Here is a 24,808-nt window from a genome sequence, read left to right as displayed (position 1 = left end):
AAAAAACAAACATAAAAATAAAGAAAAAAAAGGACAAAAAAGAAAAAAAAACAAAAGACAAAAACACAAAACAAGAAGCCAAAAAAATAAGCACATAATAAAATACTAAAACAAAATAAACACAAAAAAAAAACCACCATGAAAACTGGCACACTTTACTTGGATTCTTGAGAATCGAGGAGGAGAGCATAATGAACATTTAAATGTTCAGCACAGCGGCTTTGCTACTGAAAAAAAAACCAAACAAAAAAAAAACAAAAAAAAACAAAAAAAAAACAAAAAAAAAACAAAAAAAAAAAAACAAAAAAAAAACAAAAAAAAACAAAAAAACAACAAACAAAAAAAAAAACAAATAATAAAATACTAAAATAAAAAAAAAAACAAAAATAAGACAATAAAAACAAAAAAAAAACAGAAAAACACAAATAAAAAAACAAGAAAAAACACAAAAAAAAAACAAAAAAAAAAACAAAAAAAAACAAAAAAAAAAAACAAAAAAAAAAACAGGAAAACCTTAAAAACCTGCACACCTTACTTGGATTCTTGAGAATCGAGGAGGAGAGCACCATGTAAAAATACGTTAATTTTTAAATGTGCTGCACAGCGGCTGAGCAACTAGGTTTGCTGTGCATATTTGCAGAGGATGTATGTATATACATCGGCTGATGCACTCACGCACACACACACATGCATACATCTGTATACACAATTACATACATACATACATGCGTATATATGTACACATACACATATTTATTCTAATTCTTACTTTTAAACATAAATAATATTAATCAATATAGTACTCCAAGTTTAAATGGCACATTGAATATAAATTAAATTAAAAGTCAAAAGTCTTTAAATTCCAATTTATTTTCAAATTATTGGCTGATTCCAATTGGTCTGGTTGGAAGAGAAGCGGTAACATGTTTAGATCCCTTATACTTACGCTTAGCCATCATTTCCAATAAGAAAGTTCTTTCATGAATCCATTGGGCATATATATATATTGGGTTCTTAGATGACTATGTATGCATATATATATATATATATATATATATATATATATATATATATATATATATATATATATATATATATATATATATATATATATAGTATATATAGTTGACTATGTATGCATATATATATATATATATATATATATATATATATATATATATATATATATATGCATACATAGTCAACTAAGAACCCAATAGCTAACATATATTCTAACAGGGATATCTTTTAATAATTTTAATCTTAAATAGTTGTAATTGGAGTGTGTAAACTTGTAATCCAATTAGCTTGTTACCATTTCCAATCGGCCGAAGTATTTATATGACAGCAGATTCGCTTATATTCTAATAAGCTGTTAGATTCACCTATCTAATTAGAAGAACAATGTAATTTTAATTCTGTTTAGCTGTTAACATTTTGCAGTTAAATTCAAAATTCAAAAGTTGAACTATTTTTCAATATTACGAATAGAAGAGAGTCAGAGAGAGAGAGAACTTAAAAAAGAAATGCTTTTGTTTTTTTATTACAATCTTGTAAATTTGTTCTGTACAACTTACACTTGCTTATTAACGAATTTCAAAAAGTTTCAAAACTACATATGCAATGTATGCAGAAGAGAGTGTATAAAAAATATGTTTTTTTTTCTGTTTTTGTTTATCAAATGTAAAATGTAAAATGTAAAATGTGAATCAAGTAGAAAATACAATACAAATTACAATACCTTTTGAATATATATAAAAAATATGCTTAGAAACTAAGTGTTCCACTTAAATGGACCAGCCGGCTTAAAGAGGGACCCCGTTTAGATATCAGACACAAACTATATACATATATATATATGTATATATATCTGCATTGCTATCTGATTTATACATAAGTAGCCAATGGGTGGCAATGGGTGGCTGCTCGCACCGCTGACTGTCTAGACGTGGTTCGTGGATTGCCGAAATGAAATGATTGAGTAAAGTGTAAATTGAATGTGTAAATAAAGTTATGCTTTAAATGTAAATGTACTTTTAACATATTATACAATAGCAGTGTGCTTGCTCTTGTTGTACTGTTACCGTAAGTTTATATATATATATAAAAATTCAGGTCTCTTTGCAATTACATATTCGATGGGCGTCGGTTAGATAGCCGATCGAACAGATCTTTTCTAGATTTATTCCCGAAGATTCTTAGTGAGCAGAAGGTTGTTGTGATGCCCGGACAGATGGCGGACCAGCTCCTGCACCGACTCAAAGCACATGGAGCAGAAACAGCAGCTGTAGCGATTTTCCGTATCCGTTCCGTTGGTTGTGGTTATGACATTTCGATGAACGGAACACAGGTGCTTCAGCAGGTGCGCCTTCTGCTTGAACATGGCCACGCAGAGGCGGCAGGCGAACGGCTTTTCGCCAGTGTGGACGCGGAGATGTGTCTTAAGGTTCCATGACATGCCGAACTGTTTGCCACAGTACTCGCAGCGATATTCGCGCACCGACGACGTGGTGTGCGTATTGTTCGCGGCAATGTTCGACACGGACGTGCTGCTATTGCGGTTCTCTGGATCAAGATTTAGGTTGATGTGCGACAAACTTGACAGTCGCGACTGCAAATTGGGCATCGTTGAGAGCGCAGCGTTCTGATTGGACTGCCATTGGTAGACGAACTGCTGTCCCAGATGCATATGCAGCTCGGGACTTTGCACTCGATTTCGTTGGGACTCAAACAGTTTCCTCTCCGGCGTCATTGTGTCCGCGTTAAGTGTGCCATCTTCCAGTTGAGATAATATGTTCTTCTCGGACGCCAGGCCCGATATCGGCGATGTTGTTGACTTAACGAGTCGAAGTTCCTCCAATAGATTGTGCTGATACGTTGTGAAGGGCTGATTGTCGCATTGCGTATTGTGAAAGCCCGGCCGACGCTTTCGATGCGGCGTCACAACATAATTCTCGGGCGAACTGTTTAGATCGGATCCATCGGCCAGCGGCTTCATGATATCCTTATGTGTGTCGAAGAACAGGCCTTTTCGCTTCGTACTTTCGTGTGCGCTGATCGTATCGATACTTTGCTTTAACATAAAATTTTTGCTATCAATGCGTTCCGAATTGTTGTCCCCTTTCGTCCGAAGATCGAGTGATAAGTTAACAGGATTTATTGTTGAGTTATTATTATTGTGGTTGTTGTTATTATTATTGGGGTTGGTGGTGGTGTTGCTGCTGCTGCTGCTGCTGGTGTTATTGGTATTGGCAAGTCCGCCCGCTGGAATGTCGGAAAAGTTTACAATTTCATCAGTGTCTTTATCGCTCTTAGTGTCCTTGTTGGTGCATTCATCCTCATCGTCCTCCTTGTTGTGCGCACACTCACTGGCAGCCTCACAATTGTCAGCCGAGAATGTGGAAAAATCGGTGGGATTTCTAGTCTCGTCCGCACTTTCAACTTCAAATTTGAACGATTGATCGACTGTCTGCGGGGACGGATACTGCTGTTGCTGTTGCTGCTGGTGCTGGTGTTGCAGATGGTGTTGCTGCTGCAGATGGTGTTGCTGCTGCTGTTTCCGTGGTCTCTCCCGTATGCTCCCGGCGCACTTAGTACTAAGATAGGCAGAATCTGTTGTCTTCCAGCTGTCCGACTTGATTTGCAGCAGCAGCAGCAAGTCGTGCAGATAGTTCACATCTCGCGACGTTATACACGTCTGACCCGAATACAGAAAGTCCAATAGAAACTTGAAATATGTAGCGTTGACATCAGGAAAATAAACTGTTGTCGTGCAATCGCTCAGGTGAGTATCCTCCAGCAAATTCCTATAAATTGCAATTAAAATTTCAGTTAATACGGAAGTTTTCACAGATTAGCTATCAATAAATACCTGATTAGCGGACTGGCAGCAGCGAGCACTAATTTGTGCGCATGTAACTTCACCTTGTTCTCGCAGACGATCGTCAAGTCGGCTGGATGCTCCCCCCTAAAAGCCGCTCCAATTTCTTTGAGGATGCACTCTCCATGCTTGCTGTATTGCAACATCAACATTCTTTGAAACTGTAAAGGAGCGATAAAGAAAAGAAAATTGATTTTCATTTTAAATATCATTAACAATACATCTTATTATATATCTGAATTTTATATGAAGCTAACCGACAGATCACTCAAGTAAACACTTAGTAGGGTATGCTTCACTATACATACCCTACACTAATCATAAAATTAAAAAGGTATTCGCTTAATCTATATGTACCTTCAAGCATCTATACTCCAAAGTGAACGTCTTTAACTCTTACAGACTGCGAGTAGTACTAATCGGTTGTTATGGACGTATATGATATTAATTGCTTCGCTCATTGGCCTATTCAAAAGCATATAATATATATACTAAATCTGCAACCTCGATTTAATTTGCCCAACTTTCAAGCTGTCTTCTACGCACACATACACAGAAACCCACTCCCACACACACAAAGTGAAAAGAAAGCATCTGTAAAGCCATAAGCTAAGTATATATGTATAAGCAATTATTTATATATGATATATAATTTTCTCAATTTATGAAATATCGAATCAAGATACGGCATCTATGATTCATACCCGGATCCTAGCTGCTCTTATTAACAACTTTTCTACCAAAGGAGTGCTGAGCCGAAGCTTGCTTTATATAGATGCATAAGAAAGCTTTTGAAAGCTTGACAATTAAGATTGGAAATTGTCTCGCTGTCAAGCCATTTTTTTCTTTTCTTTTTTCGTAGAAGGGCAACGAATTTTTTTAAAACAAACTAAATAGTTAAAGCCAAATGAGCAAACTCACTTTGTCATATATATATATATTGTGAGTGTGTTTGTGTGCGTATGTATGTATATTTAAATGTAGAAATAAAAGGCCATGTGTCATTGTTGTATTGTGCAAGAGCACGGCTTGTCTTGTCTGTCTCTGCATTTTAAAGCTTACATACATACACACATACATACGTAGGCGCACATATGCACACACACACGTGTGCGTGTGTGACTGTACAGGGCCATACATTGAAGCTAAAGTTCACAGATCTCTGAAAACTTTAGAAAGAGATAGTCTTGCTTTTGCCGCGAATGGAGAAGAAACGTTCACTTTCAATAAAACTTGACTGACTGGCTTTGCCCAAGCAACAAGAGAATGGTACGCTTTGCCGTATTATGTATTTTTTTGCTTTTTTTATGGCTTGGAGCACAAAAAAATTACCTGTGCTACCTTACTAAGCACTCTAATTATTATTTTTTTTTAATTAGATATATTAGAAATTGAGCCTATGGTTTATTCTATCTTTTTCAAACTCTTTGTTCAAATTAATAAAAAATAGATATTAATATATATATTATTAATAAATATATTAGCTAAGAGCTAAAGTTTAAAACATGGCAAAGTCGCATTTACTAAAAAATGAAAGTTTTAAATACTTTTTTTTAACACAAAAAGGTCGTTAAAAGTCGATTGAGCTAAAAAGATGAAATGAAATGTGAAAAAAATTTCTTTGAATTAATATAAAGAAACTTTGCTAAAGTTTACGTTTTATAAACTATTGATCATTCATTTAAATTATATTATTTTTAATTTCTTCTCTTTGCAAATCATTAATTTAATATTTACTCACCAAAAGAAAATAATAATAAATATATAAAGTTTATACTTGCATATATCAAAATATTAATCTTTTTAATATATAAATTATGTAAAACTCCTAATTTTAATAACTTTCACATTCCTTTTTTTAGTATATATATATATATATATATATATATATAAATTCTATTTTCAATTTGTTTTTTTATTATTACTTTTTTATGCTATTTTCATACATATATGCAAATAGTTTTACTATACCAGTTTTTCTGTTTATGTTTTTACTTAAGTATCAACATTAATGGCTACATATGTACATATGTATGTATGTCCATTCAATGTACACTCGTTTTAATAAAGAAAAAAATCATAAAGCTAAAGGCGAAAACTGAACACAACAACAACGACTACAGTGACAGTAGCAAAAACGCGCTTACAAGCGACGAACAACAACAAAATCACCTTTCACAAAAAGCTTTTCTCTCGATGGTTCAGTTCTCTCCATGAATGTGTGTGTGTACATAAATGAGAGTACGATTGTCTGTGTATATTCACTCATGTCTATTTGTATTTGTATTAGATAAAGGCATGTAAAAAGCTTTCGAATTACTCTAAATGAGTCTGAATAGATACATGTGCCTGTCTGTGTGTGTACACGAAAGCTAAACAAATACTTGTGAAAATATGCAGGCCTGTGTGTACAAAACACGATCACTCAGTTACGCTTGGCTTTTCGAATTTGTCGTCGTAGTTTCGATATTATACAGTTTTGCAATCCACTGTTCGTGTGTACACACATACATTCATACATATGAATGAATGTATAAATGAAAGTACATATTTTGTGCTTGTATTTGTACATACAGCACTTACTTATAAGAAAAGAAAGGATATTTATTAAATACAATATACGTATATACAATATTGTATAAAGCTATATGCATGCAAGTACATCATATTTATGAAGTGAGCGGACCTAATATGATCAAACTTGTTTTTTGCTGAAGTTTGTCACGGGCGAACCAATACTAACGTAATGCAAAGTTTCTGCTCATTTTCCCCTTTCACGAAAGCTCTTTTTGGTAAACCAGCCGAAATATACGACTCGCGCGCGCACACACACACACACTCACAAACGTTCGTCGCGTCGTAGTCGTTGAGCATGTTGTAAATGCCACATTCGTAAAAATGACCCAAATTTGAATTACATAATTATAGCAATGAACAAACTCTTCTTTCCTCATCAATCTCAGTAGAAAACATTTAATTGCTTCTACATGACTTTCTATATATATATTAAATGTATAGATGTAGATATAAATATATTATTTATTTAATAAACTATTTATTTATGTATGTATGTACAACTATATACTTTACATACTACAAACACACGCAGCTACATACATACATTCATATATATTTATTTGTACATACAAACGATGTTGACGAAGCTTATTAACATTTCTGCGCAACAATAAATGAAAGAGAAAGAGCGACGAGCGTAAGCGACGTGCACACAACACAGAAGTTGCTTACTCGAACACACATACACATACTAATGGAAATATGCTTGTATATAAATACATATATATACAGCTCTATACGTACACATACATACTTGCGCCAGTATGAAGACATTTATGTGTATGTATGTATGTATGTATGTGTATATACATTCATATAAGCACGCTATGAAGGTCACTAAGCCTTTCTTGTCTCTTTTGCTTGGGTGCGCGTTGCGTTGCGATCTTTTATTGCTGTATTTGTTTGTGCTGTCGCTGTTAATCGTGACGATCGGACGGTATACAGAAAACTGGGCTCTGCTGCACATTTACATACAAACATACATACATACATGAATACACATATATATGTAAATATGTTAAGTATGCATATGTATTTATATACAAGTGTATGTATGCATGTATGCGTGCAGTTTTGTATTGAAACTTTGTCTGCTTTTCCTTATAACAGTTTTGAATTTTGGCCTTGTAAGTGTTTTTATATATGCCTACATACATACATACATACATAAATATCTACGTCTGAATTTATATACTACCTTTTATATTTTAATTAATTTAAGTCATACTCTATTGCTCAATATTATGAATATTGTGAATGGTAATGAATGTAAATAGATCACATACACGTATATATTTTCACTTGCAGCTTTCAAAATTGTTGTATTTTGTGTTGTAAATAAATAATATATATAAGCACTGTCTTTTTAACTCACCTCTTTCATTAAGTCTGTAGCAATTACTCCCTTTCACAAATAGTTGGAAAATCTTCTGTAGACTTTCTGAATGTGCACACATACACTGGCATACATATGTAAATACAGTAGTATTTATGCATGTACGTATGTATATATTTATGTATTCATACACACTAATGCACATACATACATACAAGTGCGCCACTGAGTAGAGCTTTCCACTTTCACAGTCTAGTTAAAGATTGTGTATGCACATACATACATATGTATGTGTGTGTGTGTATATTCCTGAATGTGTATGTGCTGATGTGAATAACGCGTTCTATTCCTTTTGCATCCAAAGACAGAGTATACACTCACACATTTACAAACGTGTATTTATTAATTCTGTATATATGTATATTTAATTATTACTTTCAGTTTCAACATCTGCACACGTTCATATACATAGGGCAACTGTTTTTGTTTATCATATTTGTACGAGATTTGTAAACTCAATTTAATAATAGTTGTAGTGGTAGCAGTAGTAGTAGTAGTAGAGTAGATTTAATTTCTCTTTTGAGTGTTGGATCTTGTTTTTAAGCAACGCACGTACAGTTCACAGTTTCATTAGCTTTTGCTAATGCCACAAACAACAACACATGCACATACCGATGCCAGTCCACATGCATGTATGTTCCGCACACATACAAAAAGTTCACAACAACAATAACAATAACAGCAACAACAACAGTAACTTTTAACTAGGTTGAAGTTTTGTTATATGTAATACATTATTGCGAAATAAAAAACTTGATTGGTAAAACTTTTTTCCGACTTTGCGAGCGGAGAGATCGGGCTTTTGACTCTCTCAATCTCTCTCCTTCTCTCTTTCTCTCTCTCTCGTATAAAAGTAACAATGCTTTTCTCTTACAGCACGCGCACAAACGATAACACGTCCGACCTACCAAAGCACTATTTGTGCACTAAAACTACAACCAGCGACGGCTAACGACAACCGACAGCAGCGCAGCGCCGCACGGCCAGCGAGATCACACAGACTTCGTGTGGAAATGGTTTGGTCTTCGTCTTGTTCGGACTTGTTCTCGCAGCACTTCGGTTTATGATGTGTGTTATGCCTCTAGCCAAGTAGTAGCTGGATTATTATAACATTGTAACAATTTACATACCTATGTATGTAAGCACATACATCCATACATACACGTTGCTCCAATTGATGTTTGAATGACTTACATATACAAATGTATGTAACAATCACACTCATATTTATAGCGTGTACCCTAAAGTATACTCTTATTTCAAGGAAATTTTTAGAAATTTGTATGTATTGACATGATCAGATTTATACATATGTATATATGTATGCATGTAGATATGTATGTATATTAATCTGCATCAGTTTTTTATTAAGCATTTCTAACTGTAGATTTGTCCAGCTGTCTATTTAGATGAATAAACGTGATAATAATGTTACTAACATTATACACATATACATATATATATATATATTGTATTGTATACCTTTTCCTATTTATTAGTATGTACATACAGGATGTACGTATAACGGATGACGTATATATAACGGATATATACATATGTATAACAGATGTATAACTGATCAATTCAAATTTGACACTAAATAGGTTAGATGAAATTAAAAAGGTTTTTCAGGAAGACTTTTTCAGACACTTGCCTTATCTTAGTTCCTTCACAGATCTACTATATTCTAGTAACTAGAGAGCTAGACTTTTGTACATCTGAGGCATCATTAAATGGTTCACCATGGAAAGGATTTCTATTTACTATTTTCTATTTGTGTGCTCATGAGTTGTATGTTAGTATTCTTCTTTAATGGCTTGTTCATGCTCAATTTGCCATTTGCATACGCTGCGCAGCTCAAGGACACAGTTTTATCGCCTTGCTCCTTTTTTAAAGAAAAGGGTGCAAAGGCTGCAAGAGACAACGGAAGGCAGTTAACATTTAACAATTAACATTTAAGGATTTTAGTCTGTAAATATATATTTACAAATATATATATATATATATATATATATATATATATATATATATATATATATATATATATATTTATATATACCTAAATTTGTTAAAGAAAAAGTGTGTAGTATGTTATATAATTTAAAAATATATTAGTTTTAATATCTAAATCTTTTAGTTTTAATTTGAATTTTATAATATTTAGCATTTTATTATTATTATTTTAACCTTTTCTTAAATGTTTTTAGTTAAATTTTTGAAAGTTTTATTCGTTTTATTGTTTTTTCATTTCAATTAACCTTATTAGTATATTACACAAACATAGATATATTGCCCAATACATAATATAACGAGGCGGTCCAGTCATTTGCATGGCCTTGATCCTTACATCCTTTACGCATGCGCATGCGCATACGCCTACATATGCATAGCCTACGCTTTATTATACCCTTTCTTTCAAATAGCACAATTAAATGTGTCCTTGAACTGGACACACAGAGTATTAATTGTGCCCGCTTTCTATTTGAAATTTATTATTAAGGTTAATTTGAATAAGCGGAATAAGCAGGGTAAATAGGAAAAGAAGGAAAGGTTCTTAACTCTATAATTTTTTCTCTGTATATTCTTAAAAAATATATATATATTCTTCTTTTTCAACAGTATAAATAAATATTATATTGGACTCTTGAAAAAATTAGTAAAAATTGAGCATTTGTATGAATTAACAAAAGACTAAAAAAATAAACAAAATACTAAATCTCATATACCATTTCTGAGAGAGATCATTAACAAATAAATTAAGTTCATGAAAATCGCAATTACAAATAAACTTAATAAAAAACTGATTTTTTTAAAAATATAAATAAAGTAATATACAGAATACGATTTAAATCACTTTCATGTTTGAGATAATTAAAAAAGAGGAAGCTATAGAAAGGTCTAATAAGCAAATGCATATTAGGAAAAAAAGGCTCACAAATCATAAACTCTGAATTTAGCGGATAAGTAGCTAAAGCCGCCAGTACTTACATATGTTATGGCACTATCGATATTCTTTAATCGATAATTGTAATAAGCTAACAATAATCGTTTGGTCAGCCTGTTGCCATCTTGAGCACCAATGAACTTAAACTAAAACATCGATCATTTGTTAAAGACTTGTTAAGCAAAAAGAAATAACAATATAAAATGAATGTGCGAATTGTTCAAAACCGAAAAAACTTTATGAATTTAACAAACATTCTACGAACACGTAAGTTTATATGGTTTGAGTCTATAATTTCAAACTACGCAGGCGAACCAATTGATGACACTGAATCTGAGTGATCAAAGTCCAAATATAATTTTTTTTAGTTAAAGTACAGATGTATATCAATATGATGATGTATTTTCCAATTAGATAAGAGGCTGTGAAATCATGTTGAGTAGTCATTACGTGTATATAAATTATATATTTATACATTTGTTTATGCAAATACTAATAAAAGTAATTTACCTAATCTTCTTACATATATATTATTATCTTTTTGTACCTGTAGATGGATGCCGGCATTTGTCCGCCCAGGCTGCGGTTCAGCCCAAACGAAATGCCAACACTCAAAATATAGTGCTTGTTGATGGCGTGCGTACGCCATTTCTGACGTCTGGTACATCATACTCGAATTTAATGCCACATGAATTAGCCAGGCATTCCTTGCTGTAAGTCAAAAAGTTATAAAAAATAGTTAAGATTAATATTAATATGAATATTCATTCACACAGCTCACTATTGCAAAAGACTCGGCTGGACAAGGAACTTGTTGATTATATTGTCTATGGCAGCGTTATACAGGAGGTGAAAACTTCTAATATTGGCCGTGAGGCGGCGCTTTCGGCTGGCTTCAGCGATAAGACACCTGCACATACCGTTACAATGGCTTGCATAAGCTCGAATGCAGTAAGCAATTTTAATATTAAACTATTTCAAAATATATGTTTATTAAATATGAGCTCTTTCGTAGGCAATTACAACTGGCATGGGTCTTATTGCAACCAACACGTATGATGTGATTGTTGCTGGCGGCGTTGAATTTATGTCTGATGTGCCCATTCGGCACTCGCGCAAAATGCGTTCGCTTTTGTTGAAGGCGAATAGGGCTAAAACTTTGGGACAGCGGTTGTCATTACTCTCGACATTCAGACCCGGTTTCTTGGCGCCTGAAGTACGACAAGCGGTCAAATTAAATGTTTTGATATACTTAAAACTTTTCTCTTTTCAATGAATCACAGTTGCCGGCTGTTGCAGAGTTTTCGTCTGGCGAAACCATGGGTCACTCTGCAGATCGTCTGGCATCCGCATTTAATGTCACACGAAAAGAGCAGGATGACTATGCTTTGAGATCCCATCTTATGGCCAAGAAAGCCCAGGAAAGTGGATACTTTACGGATCTGGTGCCCTTCAAGGGTGAGTAAATATACTATTTAATGTTGCTTAGCTAATTATTTATAATTTTAGTGCAAGGCGTTGACCAAATCGTGGACAAGGACAACGGAATTCGCGTCTCTAGTCCTGAAAGTTTGGCTAAACTTAAACCAGCTTTTGTGAAGCCTTATGGCACAATTACTGCTGCCAATGCTTCCTTTTTGGCAAGTTTTTCTTCTTTTGGTTATACAATACAAAAGTTAATTTGCTTAAATTTTAGTCTGATGGCGCCTCGGCTTGTCTGATCATGACAGAGGAGAAAGCAAAGCAATTGGGCTTAAAGCCAAAAGCATATCTACGAGATTTTCTTTATGTGTCTCAAGATCCTGTTAATCAACTCTTATTGGGTCCTGCCTATGGTATTCCAAAACTTCTCAAAAAAGCTGGTCTCGCACTTAAAGATGTCGATACTTGGGAAATTCACGAAGCTTTCGCCGGGCAAATTGTTGCTAATTTGAAAGCTTTAGATTCCGATTGGTTCTGTAAAACATATATGGGTCTCAACGAGAAGGTCGGATCTCCCGATTTATCCAAGTGGAACAATTGGGGCGGATCTCTGTCGATCGGTCATCCATTTGCTGCCACAGGCGTTCGTCTATGCATGCACACGGCCAATCGCCTGGTGCGTGAGGATGGCAAACTTGGTGTAGTCGCCGCGTGCGCCGCTGGAGGCCAAGGCGTGGCCATGCTTATCGAACGTTATCCTGGAGCAACTGCTGACTGAAAATATCATTAGCTAGGATTCTTTTTTAACACCTAAATAAAAAACTTTTAATAAACACATATATTGGCTGTAACAACTATCATTTTTTAGACCTGCGAGTCATCTCTATAACTTTTGCCATATATTTTTGGTGTTATCAAAAGTATGTAACCTAGAATCAGGAACTCCCATCTAAAACTAGCATATCCTTAAAAGTTCAAGTTTTCTAATTATAAGTTATAAGAGATCCTGTAATATTAATAATTGTCATTTCGTTCTTTACGTACATACCAATCTCTGTACCCATGTATGTATACAAGTATGTATGTATGTATATACATAATTTATGTATATATGTATATAGATATGTATGCGCATACATACATATATATGTGTATGTGCGTTAAAATCTATGTATTTCGTCTCCGCAAATATGCATAGCAAATCACCCCCGCTAAGCCGCTGTGCAGCATATTTAAAAATTAACGTATTTTTGGTGCTCTCCTCCTCGATTCTCAAGAATTCAAGTAAGCTCTGGAGGTTTTCTTGGTAAACGCAGTGTTTTTTTTTTGAGTGTTGTTTTGTAATGTTAACTTACATGTGTGTGTGTGATCTGTGTAGCTATGTATGTACGTATGTACGTGTGTACATACATACATGCATAAGTGTTTGAATCTGTGTGTACCGCCATTGCAAATATGCATAGCAAATGAAGTCACTGTGCTGCCATGTTACATGGCGCCCTCCTCCTCGATTCTCAAGAATCCAAGTAAGGCCTGGAGGTTTTCATGGTGCACGCAGTGTTTCTTTTGAGTGTTATTTTGTAATGTGTGTGTGTGATCTGTGTAGCTATGTATGTACGTGTGTACATACATACATACATACATAAGTGTTTGGATCTGTGTGTACCGCCATTGCAAATATGCATAGCAAATGAAGTCACTGTGCTGCCATGTTACATGGCGCCCTCCTCCTCGATTCTCAAGAATCCAAGTAAGGCCTGGAGGTTTTCATGGTGCACGCAGTGTTTCTTTTGAGTGTTATTTTGTAATGTGTGTGTGTGTGATCTGTGTAGCTATGTATGTACGTGTGTACATACATACATGCATAAGTGTTTGAATCTGTGTGTACCGCCATTGCAAATATGCATCGCAAATGAAGTCGCTGTGCTGCCATGTTACATGGCGCCCTCCTCCTCGATTCTCAAGAATCCAAGTAAGGCCTGGAGGTTTTCATGGTGCACGTAGTGTTTCTTTTGAGTGTTATTTTGTAATGTGTGTGTGATCTGTGTAGCTATGTATGTGTATGTACGTGTGCAAATACATGCATAAGTGCATGAATCTGTGTACACCGCCCCTGTATAGAAAAACAGGTAGCAAGGCCGCTTTACGCTTAAATGGCGCCATCCTCCTCCATTCCCAGGAATTCAAGTAAGGTCTTTGTGGTGAGTGCCTATTTTTTATGTACGCATGTGCTTATGATCTATGCACTTATGTATGCGTAAATATGCGTGTGTATGCATATGTATGTATATATATAGCATTATATATTGTACGTTATATTATAAATCTAAGAGCTACAGAGCTGCTCTCTGCCTCTAACGGTTGCATAGATGTTATTACTGTTTACTACTTATCAAAGAGAGTATTTAAGTTACATCTTCGTATATCGCTCTTTATTCAGTTTCGTAAAGTTGTTTTTGTTTTAACTTTGTTTGAAGAACATCATTTTCATTGTAAGAAATATGCAGTGGAGGTATAAGAGCACATGCCGCCATTCTGCCCTCAGCATTCAGAAAATTAAATGTCGCACACGCCTACATAGGAAAAAGAAATCTTTTTAGTTTCCAGACATATTGAAAAAACTAAAGCATTCATACCTGTTCTGTGCGAAGAATCTCTACATTTATATTGTACTTTTTCATAAATTGAATAATTCGCTTCGTAAGAGTAGCTGTCGGACTCTGGTCTCCAATACCTATTATCAGTACATCGATTTTAGGTTCTAATGTTGGGAAAAGGGAAAGACTTTCTTCAGTTATGTCTTCGTATGAATTTACGTTCCACGATAGTACGGATCTAAAATGTGAAACGTTCTTAAATGGAAATTACAGTTACATAACTTACGAATATATAAATCATTTTGTTATACACACCTGGGGAATACAGTAATAGGGCCTATTAGTACCATATCGTTGTTAAGCCGGAATCCATACTGGCTATACCCTGTTATCATAAGTCCCATGTTTGTTTCGGTGTTGAATATGGAAACTTTTGTTTTGCCATCGTAATCATATGCCTTGCTAAACTTTATTCCTATTGTTGATATTCCACGCCGACTTTCCAATGACTTAAATAAACTTCTCATTGCAGCTGCTTTTAATGCCGCATTACCCAATGCTCGAAAACTCATTTGAAATTATTGGTTGATCAACTCAATAGCAAAATGTTAAAACGAATCTTTATTTGTAAACACGACATCCAAAGTGTCCTATCGATAGTCAGTTCGATAATTCATATGTCACATATGAACATAGTCTTCTCGATACTTTGAACTAAATAAGTTTCCAAAAACTTCCGATTACAATCTATAGACATCAAAATTATTAACCAAAAGAAAATAAAATTTACCCAATGAGTATTCTAACCATACCTTTAGTTATCGCTGTTATTATTTAGGTACATACTTTTATAGATTTACACTCATATATATTTCTAAAATAAGTTTTTAACAAACAAAACAGATCTTCGCATTCTTTTGCCCCTCTCTTGCTGTATTAAGCATTGCATATTATTATTATGTCGCAAGTGAAGAAGGTTACGATATTTTATAATATTGCAGGCATTATTTGATTTTCGTATTCTTAAAAATAATATTTTTTGTCTGTACTAAACGTTCATAGTGGAAATGTCTACGTATATATATTACTCGTTTATGCGATAGTTGCTCAAATAAATTTGGCAAACTGACTATAAAAGTACTCATAAGATACTCGTTAGATTTATATCGATATAGAACTTTGTCACAACACTCGATTAAATCATAGTATAATTAAAAAATTAATACCTTTTGCATACATACCCCTGTGAAATATAAAGAAAATTAAGTTGGTAACAGTTAAATATAAAAGTTGTTTACTGGTTTGCAATTGAACAAATATCGCTGTTTTGCTGATGGAAAATAAGAACCCAAAGAAAAATGACAGCATGAGCCCTCTCTAACCAGTTGCACACAATAATAATATGTATGATCTGTTGGTATATACAAACGTATGATTAATTGTCATATAAACGAAAATAGTTCAATGAATCGAAGTGAAATGTGTATATGTAAATAATATAGAAGTGCGCCACTTTGGTAGTAAGTTGTTAAAAGTTATTGTTTTTGTTTTTGAATATGATATATTTTCAGATAATTGAGTTACTCGCTTATATTATATATACATAGTTTGTGCATGTCGGAAGATATTCGTAAATACATACATATATGTATGAACAGACCTATAAATATACATCTACGTATCTGATTAAGTACATATGTATGTGTATGTGGATGATTGTGTTTATCATCATAGCAATCATTGATAAGAGACGTCAAGAATGTTTTGTAGGGCAATATGTATATATATATATATATGTATATGTATATATATAAGTTAACTTATAACACTTAGTTAGCTTATAACACTTAATATAAGGTATTATTCAACACTTATTATCGGGTGCTAGACAAGTTAAGGAACAGCCCTGGCAAGAGCAACTCTACTTACGCCGGTGAGGCTATGATTTGTAAAAATATAGATCAGTCTCGTGTTTTAACTCGTACTGATAGGACATGCTAAAAATTGGTGTCATATAAGTAAAACTAAAAATAGTGAATATAATAAGAAAAACCAATAAAATTAACTGTTTCGATTATTCAAAAAAGAACAATTAAAAGCAGGGTTAAAAAGCGTTCTTCCAGTAAACCGCTTAAATAAATATTCACTCCGTCATTTGCTCGTTAAATGGCTTATTTCATTGTCTGAGCCCGAGGCCAGCAATAAGAGGCACAGTCGCCTCTCAACCTAACTTTCAGTCACCACAGGACTGGAAAACATATAATTGGCGCCCAACTAGTGGTCGGACTCCACAACCAACAACAATTAAGACAGCAGCGCGGGAGCTGCAATTGACAGATCTTATAAAGGGATTTTTTTTTTTTTTTGTTTTGTGTTAGTTGAATCTTGTAAGTGGATACTCTAGCCAAAATTTTTCTTCAAACACAAAAAGTGTTAAAATTTATTTTATAAAAAAATAGCTAGGACTAGCGAGTATTTTATATTGCAATTGCATGTAAAAAAAAAAAAAATTAATGATCAGAACCAAGTGAGAGTGACTACTTTGGGAATTTTAGTGGCAGCAATTGATCATTCAGATCGTCAATAAAATTACATTGTGTTACTTTCTGTGTGTCTGAAGTTGTGCATGCAGTTCTCGTAGTTCAGAACTGCGACGTAATTCGACCCATCTTCTGACGGCCCGTTTTATTTTTCGCGACCACTGACCTGCGCATGTCTCGGTTCAACCAATAGAGAAACCCTCGCAGGCAGTCTAGCGACTCAGATTCCGACTGTGCAGTTCTCCCACCATCAGGTAGAATGGATGTAGATCAGCTTACGGAAGTAATAAGGACGGCTATCAGCAAAGCTTTAGCCGAACAGGCTGCTGTAAACCAGCAGAGGGAGCATGCATTGACTCAAAGAATTAATGAGTTAGCTGAACAAATAGCAGATGCATCCCCATTAGTTAGAAGTTCTTTTTTGAAAATGCTGAAGACCAGACAAAAGGCCTTTGCAGACCCAGACGAGACGTTGCCGTATAACACATCAGTCGTGGCTACCATTAGGACCATAGATGAGCAACCGATCTATACCAAGCTTTACCCATATCCAATGGGAGCGGCTGATTTCGTTAATAAAGAAATCAAAGATCTACTAAAGAATGATATAATTCAAGAGTCCGTCTCTCCCTACAATAACCCAATATGGGTAGTAGACAAGAAGGGCACTTATGAAGCGGGCAATAGGAAAATGAGGTTGGTAATGGACTTTCGTAAACTTAACGAAAAAACCGTGCCGGACAAATACCCTATGCCAAATATATCAATGATATTGGGGAATTTGGGGAGAGCCAAATTCTTTTCAACATTAGACCTCAAGTCTGGTTATCACCAGATCATACTCGCTGAACGCGACCGTGAAAAAACCTCTTTCTCTGTGAACGGGGGGAAATACGAGTTCAAAAGACTCCCCTTTGGATTAAAGAATGCAGCAAGCATTTTTCAAAGAACCATCGACGACATACTGCGAGAGCAGATTGGCAAATTTTGCTATGTTGATGTCAATGACGTAATCATCTTTTCAGAAGATGAGGAATCCCACATTAAACACGTGGATCGGGTCCTAAAAAGCTTATACAAAGCAAACATGAGGGTCTCCGTCAAAAAGTCACGTTTTTTTAAGAAAAGCGTGAACTTTCTTGGTTTCGTAGTCACCAGCACTGGCACCACGACGGATCCTGAAAAGGTTAGGGCAATACAGGAGTATCCAGAACCAAAAACGCTGTTCGAGGTTAGATCATTTCTAGGCCTCGCAAGTTATTACAGATGTTTCATTAGGGACTTCGCCGCAATAGCAAGACCCATCTCGAATATCCTGAAGGGTGAAAATGGAACAGTCAGTAAGCATAGGTCCAGAAATATAAAGGTTCAATTCTCTGAAGTGCAGCAGAGGGCATTTCAGAAGTTGCGCGATATTTTGTCATCCGAGAATGTAATGCTCAGGTACCCCGATTTTAAGAAGCCATTCGATCTAACGACCGATGCTTCGGCTCACGGCATAGGTGCAGTTTTGTCTCAAGAGGGTCGTCCTATAACAATGATTTCAAGAACATTGAAGGACAGTGAGGTTAACTATGCAACCAATGAGAGAGAGTTATTGGCCATTGTATGGTCACTTGCCAAATTAAGGCACTATTTGTATGGGGTGAAAGACATTAATATCTTCACTGACCATCAACCCTTGACCTTCGCAGTTTCGGAATCTAATCCAAATGCGAAAATCAAAAGGTGGAAAGCGCGCATTGACGAGTCTAATGCACGTATCTTCTATAAACCTGGCAAGGACAATCTGGTTGCGGATGCCTTGTCAAGACAGCAGCTCAACGCTATAAATGAGCAAGAAATTGAGTCCTGCGCAGCAACGATCCACAGTGAGGTATCTCTCACCAACACCATTGAGACGACAGACAAACCCTTGAACTGTTTTCAAAACCAGATAGTGCTAGAAGAGGCGCGTTTCCCCTTAAAACGAAGTTTTATTCTTTTTGGAAATAAGAAACGCTACTTGATCAGCTATACATGCGTCGAATCGCTGCTAGACGAGCTCGAAGATGTAGTCTCACCCAAATGCGTAAATGCTCTCCACTGTAATTTACACACGCTTGCAATGATACAAGATGCATTGGTGCGAAGATACCCAGCCACAAAGTTCTGGCATTGCAAAAATCGCGTAGTGGACATATTTGCGGTTGGAGAAGGAAGGGAAATCCTCACAGTCGAGCATAATAGGGCCCATAGGTCTGCACAGGAAAATGTTAAGCAGGTACTCTCGGAGTACTACTTTCCACGGATGGCAAAAATTGCCAAGGAAATAGTACAAAACTGCAAAACATGTGCTAGGGCTAAGTATGATAGACACCCCAAAAAACAAGAGCCACAAGAAAAGATAGAAGAAAAGATCAGAAACGCTCAGACGACGCTCAGAGCTAGGGAGAACGCAAAGCGGCAGAATAGAGTCTTCGATGTTGGTGACAAGGATTTGGTCAAGTCCAACCGACGGCTCGGAAACAAACTCACACCTTTATGTGTCGAGAAGGCCGTGGAAGCAGACCTGGGGACCGAGGTCCTCATTAAAGGAAGGGTGGTCCACAAGGACAACCTAAGATGACTCCCTTGTTTTTTTATTACACCTTTTATTATAAGCCGCTAGGCAATTTAGAATAAGTTAGATATAGTTTTTCAATTTACCTTTAGCCACTTGGCATAATTTTTATAAAACAATTTGGTGGCGGGTACACCCGATGCCGGTCATTTAGAGTAGATTAGGTCCACTGAAATGCGACTAATGAATGCCAACAGTAGACGGATAGAAGTAAACACTGAGGTTCAAGACCAGCTTAACCAGTTAACATTTGCTGTCAATGGAGTTCTCGGGATAGCCAAAACTCACAAATTGATTTTATTGATTTATTTATTTGAAACACTGAAACACTGTCCAGAAACAGAATGCGGACGATGGAGTTGCAAAGTTTAATGCTTGCTATTACTCTCGCGAAGGCTCATTGTTAGCCCAAACATTTTGGACTCCTCAGATTTAAAATCAATTTGGCTAGAGGAATCCATCAACACTATACATTTTATAACCAAATTCCCAAAAATTAAAAAAGCCTGCAGAAAAATTACGATTTATCCTGTCGTCCACAAGAACCAGCAACAGCTCTATTCGCCCCATAGTTGGATGCTAAGCCAGAACCACAGCATGCAAATCTACAAGCGGAATCGTTGAGGAAACCCCCTTGTTCACGGCACCACCACCAACAGTAGAAGCTCATCAGCCAGCAACAACTAACGAACTCTTCGCGGCGGCAGAGCCAAGCGACTCTTCATCCATACTAGAACCAAGTCAAGAAATCCCCAAAACACCGCCAACTGCATTAATTCAAGAAGTTTCACAGCCACAGGTTGCTCCAACCGCTGCCCATCTCTGTCGACACCTGCCACGGCTGCCGGCTCATCCTCATCCTCATCGGCAGCGGCGTCACGTCAACTGCAGCTGCCGGCATTGTCGGCAGTTGCCGCACGGCAACAGCAGCTACTGCTGAACGGCTCTCTGAAGAGCAAGACGAAGACATTTCCTGCGTATCGAGCATCGGTGCGCAGCGAGAGCGACGACAAGGAGTACAGGGCGGCTAGCAGCAGCAGCAACACGATACCGACGACGGGCAAAAGTCGGCCAAGATCAGCGGCAAGAACTGTAACAATCTGCTGCACAACGCCGGCAATAAGCTAAGCGTGAGCAGCAACTCCTTCGGCCTATACGCAGCATCTGGCATCATCGCCCAAGAGCCCTGTCTCCAGCAACGGCCATCTGAACAAATACTGCCTGACGGACTTGACGCGCCGCAAGGCCGAATTCAATCGCCAGCTGAGCGCGCCGACAGACTACACACATCACTCGTCCAGTAACGGCTCATAGCATCGCTGGAGTGGTGGGACACAGTCATCACGGCCATCACGGGCACGTGCACGGCCAGTCATCGACGGCGCCAGCCACACTCAAGTCGCTGCAGCTGCACAACTTTGGTGTGCATCATCCGATGCCAAGGCTCACGTCCACGTCGGGCACCAACAGCTTCAACAGACGCCACATACGTAGGCGCAAGAGCAAGCTTAGTAAGCGCCTGCTGAACGGCGATAGCGAAGAATCAGTACGCTGCTCATACTGCTCCGTATTGAATGTGAATGAGAACGACTTGCGGATTTCATTCGAGAACACCTGCACCGACTCGCTGGTCACCGCTGCTAATATGCGACCAAGGAACCGAAATGGTGCACTTTGATGATGTGTCGTTGTACGGCACTCCGAAAGAGGAGCCATATGCTGTACTTTAATCTGCATTGGCCTCACTCTTTGGTGGATCATCGACGCAAAGAAGTCCGCGAAGCACTTGCGAGGAGTCGTCGCTGGAATTGGGTCGGTCGAGGACGACCTTACACTTGAGGGGGGGGTAGTTAACTTATAACACTTAGTTAGCTTATAACACTTAATATAAGGTATTATTCAACACTTATTATCGGGTGCTAGACAAGTTAAGGAACAGCCCTGGCAAGAGCAACTCTACTTACGCCGGTGAGGCTATGATTTGTAAAAATATAGATCAGTCTCGTGTTTTAACTCGTACTGATAGGACATGCTAAAAATTGGTGTCATATAAGTAAAACTAAAAATAGTGAATATAATAAGAAAAACCAATAAAATTAACTGTTTCGATTATTCAAAAAAGAACAATTAAAAGCAGGGTTAAAAAGCGTTCTTCCAGTAAACCGCTTAAATAAATATTCACTCCGTCATTTGCTCGTTAAATGGCTTATTTCATTGTCTGAGCCCGAGGCCAGCAATAAGAGGCACAGTCGCCTCTCAACCTAACTTTCAGTCACCACAGGACTGGAAAACATATAATTTATATACATATATAGAAACACACACACATATATATATATATATATATATATATATTCATGACTAATTGGCTTAAATTAGGAGCAAACCCATAACTAAATCGCATCACTAACCAATAGGAGCAAAAGGTCAAGCAAAAAATCATTTTCGAGTGTGCGCTTACATAGATTTAGATGGAAATTGTTACGTTTTGACTTGTAATTTTGTAAAATCAACTGTGTCAGAACAACATCAGCTGATTTTTGTATCCATCAATGTATATAGATAGATGCCCAGTCATTCTTTCAGTAAAGTTTTGAGAGTGAAACATCTATTTCATTTGTTATATCTCAATTGTACAAAATAAGAACAAAAATAACTCTGACAGCTGTCAAAATGTAAGCGAAAACCAAGCAGCTATAATTATTTTCCTACATCTGCAAACTTGATATGGTCTAAATTGTATTTGATAAACACAATTTCGAACTTCAATATGTTATTTATATATACGTTCAGATATAATATAGCTCTCATGATTCGAGCACAACTATAACAAGTTAAGAGTTTGAATACGAAATCGATACGTAAAATTGTAACTGAATTCAGAAAAACCTTTTCTAAGTATTTATGAGAGACTTATGAGCTGGCAAGGGAAGGTCAGTCCAAGATAGCATAAAGTGCTTTTGGCTATTAAACCTCTTCTAAAATATGCTTCTACTGAAATATAGATTGCAATTCTTTCAGTAGGCGTCGCTTATCACCGCAAGATAATGGTCGAACTTTCATAGAAATATGATTTATTATAGAGTTTTTGTGAGAGACCATAGATGAGTCATTTATAAAATTTGAAACTGGATCTCCATGACTATAAATATATAAATATATTGTTCTATTATGTTGTCCGTATACTTATATAAGAATTTTGTTTTCTATCTCATTTTAGCTATTCACTGAAGATTCAAAGATTTTATAGATGATATCTACCTCACAACAGAGAGAAAATGATTGGCCCCAGTTCACAAATAAGCAAGATATTATTAACACTATTGTTTTTGTTAATAATATTCTATATCTTTATGGATATTGAGCTATATCTGCGAATACATAACTATGCAATCGATCGAAATTATCACATCAATGAGACATCAACGTCATTAGCATCGTTGGAGCCATCCAATGTGGCATCGGATTCAAGCAGTGCCCTCAAAATACCCACCGTTGAGAAAGAACCGTCCTACGAGTACAATACCTGGATATCATGCAATCTAAATCCGCTTTGTCATATAACGGTTAAAGCGATATTGTTAGATCACACCAATCATTATCTTTTCGCACCGCTGGCGACAATCTTTGACGATGTGGTCGGAATCTCGCAATCAACGTTCATCACTCCAAACATGATTTCGTTTTTTCATGTGATCGTTGCTTGCGTATCGGGAAAACTTGTGGCATCCGATAGCCTAGGATACAGACGGCTAGGTGTACTACTCTTTCAAATTCGCACGTTTCTGGATGATTTGGATGGACATGTGGCGCGCGTTAGGAAACATATACGCGGTGAACGCTCTGAGATTGGTACATCAGGCTATTACGTTGATGGACTTTGCGATGGCCTCGGATGCATTGCGCTACTTTTAGGTATATTCTTTTTCCTAAAGAATAACCCACCTCGTCGAGGCTACTCAATAATTCCAATGAGCGATTCCAAAAATCCGGAACCAACGATTATTCCTAAGATGAAGGCAACAACGCGAAAAGTTGCGAAAAATGTTATTAGCTTTACTGGTCAACTTTTGTTAAGTTCGACGGCCTGGAATCGTTACATAGCTGTCTATCAGAATATGTTAGAGCGAGAGGATGTCCACAGCAGTCAGTACCAGTGCCAGAATTATATATTTAAGTCGACCCTGTTCTTTTGCGTTGCATGGATGTGGCGCATTGTCAACGTGCACGCCCTGCTTCACTGTGTTTTGCTTAGTATATTTTGTGACAAACTGTGGGATTTTCTGAGAGCGATACGTTACAGTGGATATATAATATTACTAGTTGCCATTTGCTTAACTGAAATGCACATATTGGAGGCCCAGAACTATATATTTAATTCATCAGCGTGCAGTAACATCTCACTGTGATTTTACACCTATAATATATATATACATATATATATTACTGAAATACAATAATATTTTTGTAGTGGAGATCAAAAATGCCTTTTTATACCCTGTAACCATAATTTTAAATTGTGTTTGTGTGCGAAATGCGTAATGCGAAATACATTGTGATTGTGCGACTTAGGGTAATTACTTTAGTATGTATCTGTCAAATATATATTAATATACAAGTAGTTAACGGTGTTATAAACTTATTCTGGGTACAATATTTTTATTTAGCTAAGTATTTAGTTACATTGAATCTATGAGAGAAGTCTCGAATTTGTTGAGCTCAGGATTAATAAGATCCGGATTTTTAAGAAAGTATCAATTGCACTCATTGTAGTTTAGTGGAGTCTTTCCGAATTCGGAAACTAGACCTAAACTCGATGGCAGAGATCGAGATACGGGAAATAACGATTC

At 36.3% G+C, this 24,808-nt stretch overlaps 4 protein-coding genes across 8 annotated transcripts; 2 read left to right on the top strand and 2 right to left on the bottom strand.

Annotated features, from left to right (window-relative positions):
* Nucleotides 1–1,740: 1,740 nt before the first annotated feature.
* On the bottom strand, nucleotides 1,741–8,762 carry LOC111600013 (transcription factor Ken). The gene is made up of 3 exons (XM_023315918.2): nucleotides 7,833–8,762; nucleotides 3,872–4,041; nucleotides 1,741–3,806 (listed from the first exon to the last, which is right to left on the bottom strand). The coding sequence occupies exons 1-3, from the start codon at nucleotides 7,839–7,841 to the stop codon at nucleotides 2,183–2,185; spliced, it is 1,803 nt and encodes a 600-aa protein (XP_023171686.1). The 5' UTR covers nucleotides 7,842–8,762; the 3' UTR covers nucleotides 1,741–2,182.
* Nucleotides 8,763–10,886: 2,124 nt separating this feature from the next.
* Nucleotides 10,887–13,070, top strand: LOC111600059 (trifunctional enzyme subunit beta, mitochondrial). The gene is made up of 7 exons (XM_023315988.2): nucleotides 10,887–11,064; nucleotides 11,351–11,510; nucleotides 11,574–11,748; nucleotides 11,813–12,013; nucleotides 12,081–12,255; nucleotides 12,307–12,437; nucleotides 12,494–13,070. The coding sequence occupies exons 1-7, from the start codon at nucleotides 11,001–11,003 to the stop codon at nucleotides 12,995–12,997; spliced, it is 1,410 nt and encodes a 469-aa protein (XP_023171756.2). The 5' UTR covers nucleotides 10,887–11,000; the 3' UTR covers nucleotides 12,998–13,070.
* A 1,570-nt stretch (nucleotides 13,071–14,640) lies between these two features.
* On the bottom strand, nucleotides 14,641–15,491 carry LOC111600019 (NADH dehydrogenase [ubiquinone] 1 alpha subcomplex assembly factor 3). 2 transcript variants are annotated; one of them, XM_023315928.2, is made up of 3 exons: nucleotides 15,132–15,485; nucleotides 14,856–15,054; nucleotides 14,641–14,792 (listed from the first exon to the last, which is right to left on the bottom strand). In XM_023315928.2, the coding sequence occupies exons 1-3, from the start codon at nucleotides 15,386–15,388 to the stop codon at nucleotides 14,652–14,654; spliced, it is 597 nt and encodes a 198-aa protein (XP_023171696.2). In that variant the 5' UTR covers nucleotides 15,389–15,485; the 3' UTR covers nucleotides 14,641–14,651. The 2 variants fall into 2 exon arrangements, with proteins under 2 accessions (XP_023171696.2, XP_023171698.2); XM_023315930.2 differs by lacking the exon at nucleotides 14,641–14,792 and having other exon boundaries at nucleotides 14,990–15,071; nucleotides 15,132–15,491.
* A 497-nt stretch (nucleotides 15,492–15,988) lies between these two features.
* On the top strand, nucleotides 15,989–24,428 carry LOC111600017 (ceramide phosphoethanolamine synthase). 4 transcript variants are annotated; one of them, XM_023315925.2, is made up of 2 exons: nucleotides 15,989–16,220; nucleotides 23,179–24,427. In XM_023315925.2, the coding sequence occupies exon 2, from the start codon at nucleotides 23,237–23,239 to the stop codon at nucleotides 24,365–24,367; it is 1,131 nt and encodes a 376-aa protein (XP_023171693.1). In that variant the 5' UTR covers nucleotides 15,989–16,220; nucleotides 23,179–23,236; the 3' UTR covers nucleotides 24,368–24,427. The 4 variants fall into 4 exon arrangements, with proteins under 4 accessions (XP_023171693.1, XP_023171692.1, XP_023171695.1 ...); XM_023315924.2 differs by having other exon boundaries at nucleotides 15,989–16,336; XM_023315927.2 differs by lacking the exon at nucleotides 15,989–16,220 and adding an exon at nucleotides 22,618–22,633 and having other exon boundaries at nucleotides 23,179–24,428.
* Nucleotides 24,429–24,808: the final 380 nt, after the last annotated feature.

Source organism: Drosophila hydei, unplaced genomic scaffold (genome assembly GCF_003285905.1).
Source record: "Drosophila hydei strain 15085-1641.00,03,60 unplaced genomic scaffold, DhydRS2 tig00008130-arrow-arrow-pilon, whole genome shotgun sequence".
NCBI classification, from domain to species: domain Eukaryota; kingdom Metazoa; phylum Arthropoda; class Insecta; order Diptera; family Drosophilidae; genus Drosophila; species Drosophila hydei.
The sequence above is the reverse complement of the archived record's forward strand: the minus strand, read 5'-3'. Positions and strand labels throughout refer to the sequence as shown.

What these genes read in the sequence shown, in the direction of transcription:
- LOC111600013 (XM_023315918.2), bottom strand. An exon ending in GCTGCCAGTCCGCTAATCAG is followed by an intron (nt 3,807 to 3,871) that starts GTATTTATTGAT and finishes TGCAATTTATAG; the next exon opens with GAATTTGCTGGAGGATACTC.
- LOC111600059 (XM_023315988.2), top strand. Translation starts at nt 11,001, where the DNA reads ATGAATGTGCGAATTGTTCAAAACCGAAAAAACTTTATGAATTTAACA. An exon ending in AACAAACATTCTACGAACAC is followed by an intron (nt 11,065 to 11,350) that starts GTAAGTTTATAT and finishes TTGTACCTGTAG; the next exon opens with ATGGATGCCGGCATTTGTCC. An exon ending in CCGGTTTCTTGGCGCCTGAA is followed by an intron (nt 12,014 to 12,080) that starts GTACGACAAGCG and finishes AATGAATCACAG; the next exon opens with TTGCCGGCTGTTGCAGAGTT.
- LOC111600019 (XM_023315928.2), bottom strand. Translation starts at nt 15,388, where the DNA reads ATGAGTTTTCGAGCATTGGGTAATGCGGCATTAAAAGCAGCTGCAATG. An exon ending in CCTATTACTGTATTCCCCAG is followed by an intron (nt 15,055 to 15,131) that starts GTGTGTATAACA and finishes TTCACATTTTAG; the next exon opens with ATCCGTACTATCGTGGAACG. An exon ending in AGATTCTTCGCACAGAACAG is followed by an intron (nt 14,793 to 14,855) that starts GTATGAATGCTT and finishes TTTCCTATGTAG; the next exon opens with GCGTGTGCGACATTTAATTT.
- LOC111600017 (XM_023315927.2), top strand. Translation starts at nt 23,237, where the DNA reads ATGATTGGCCCCAGTTCACAAATAAGCAAGATATTATTAACACTATTG.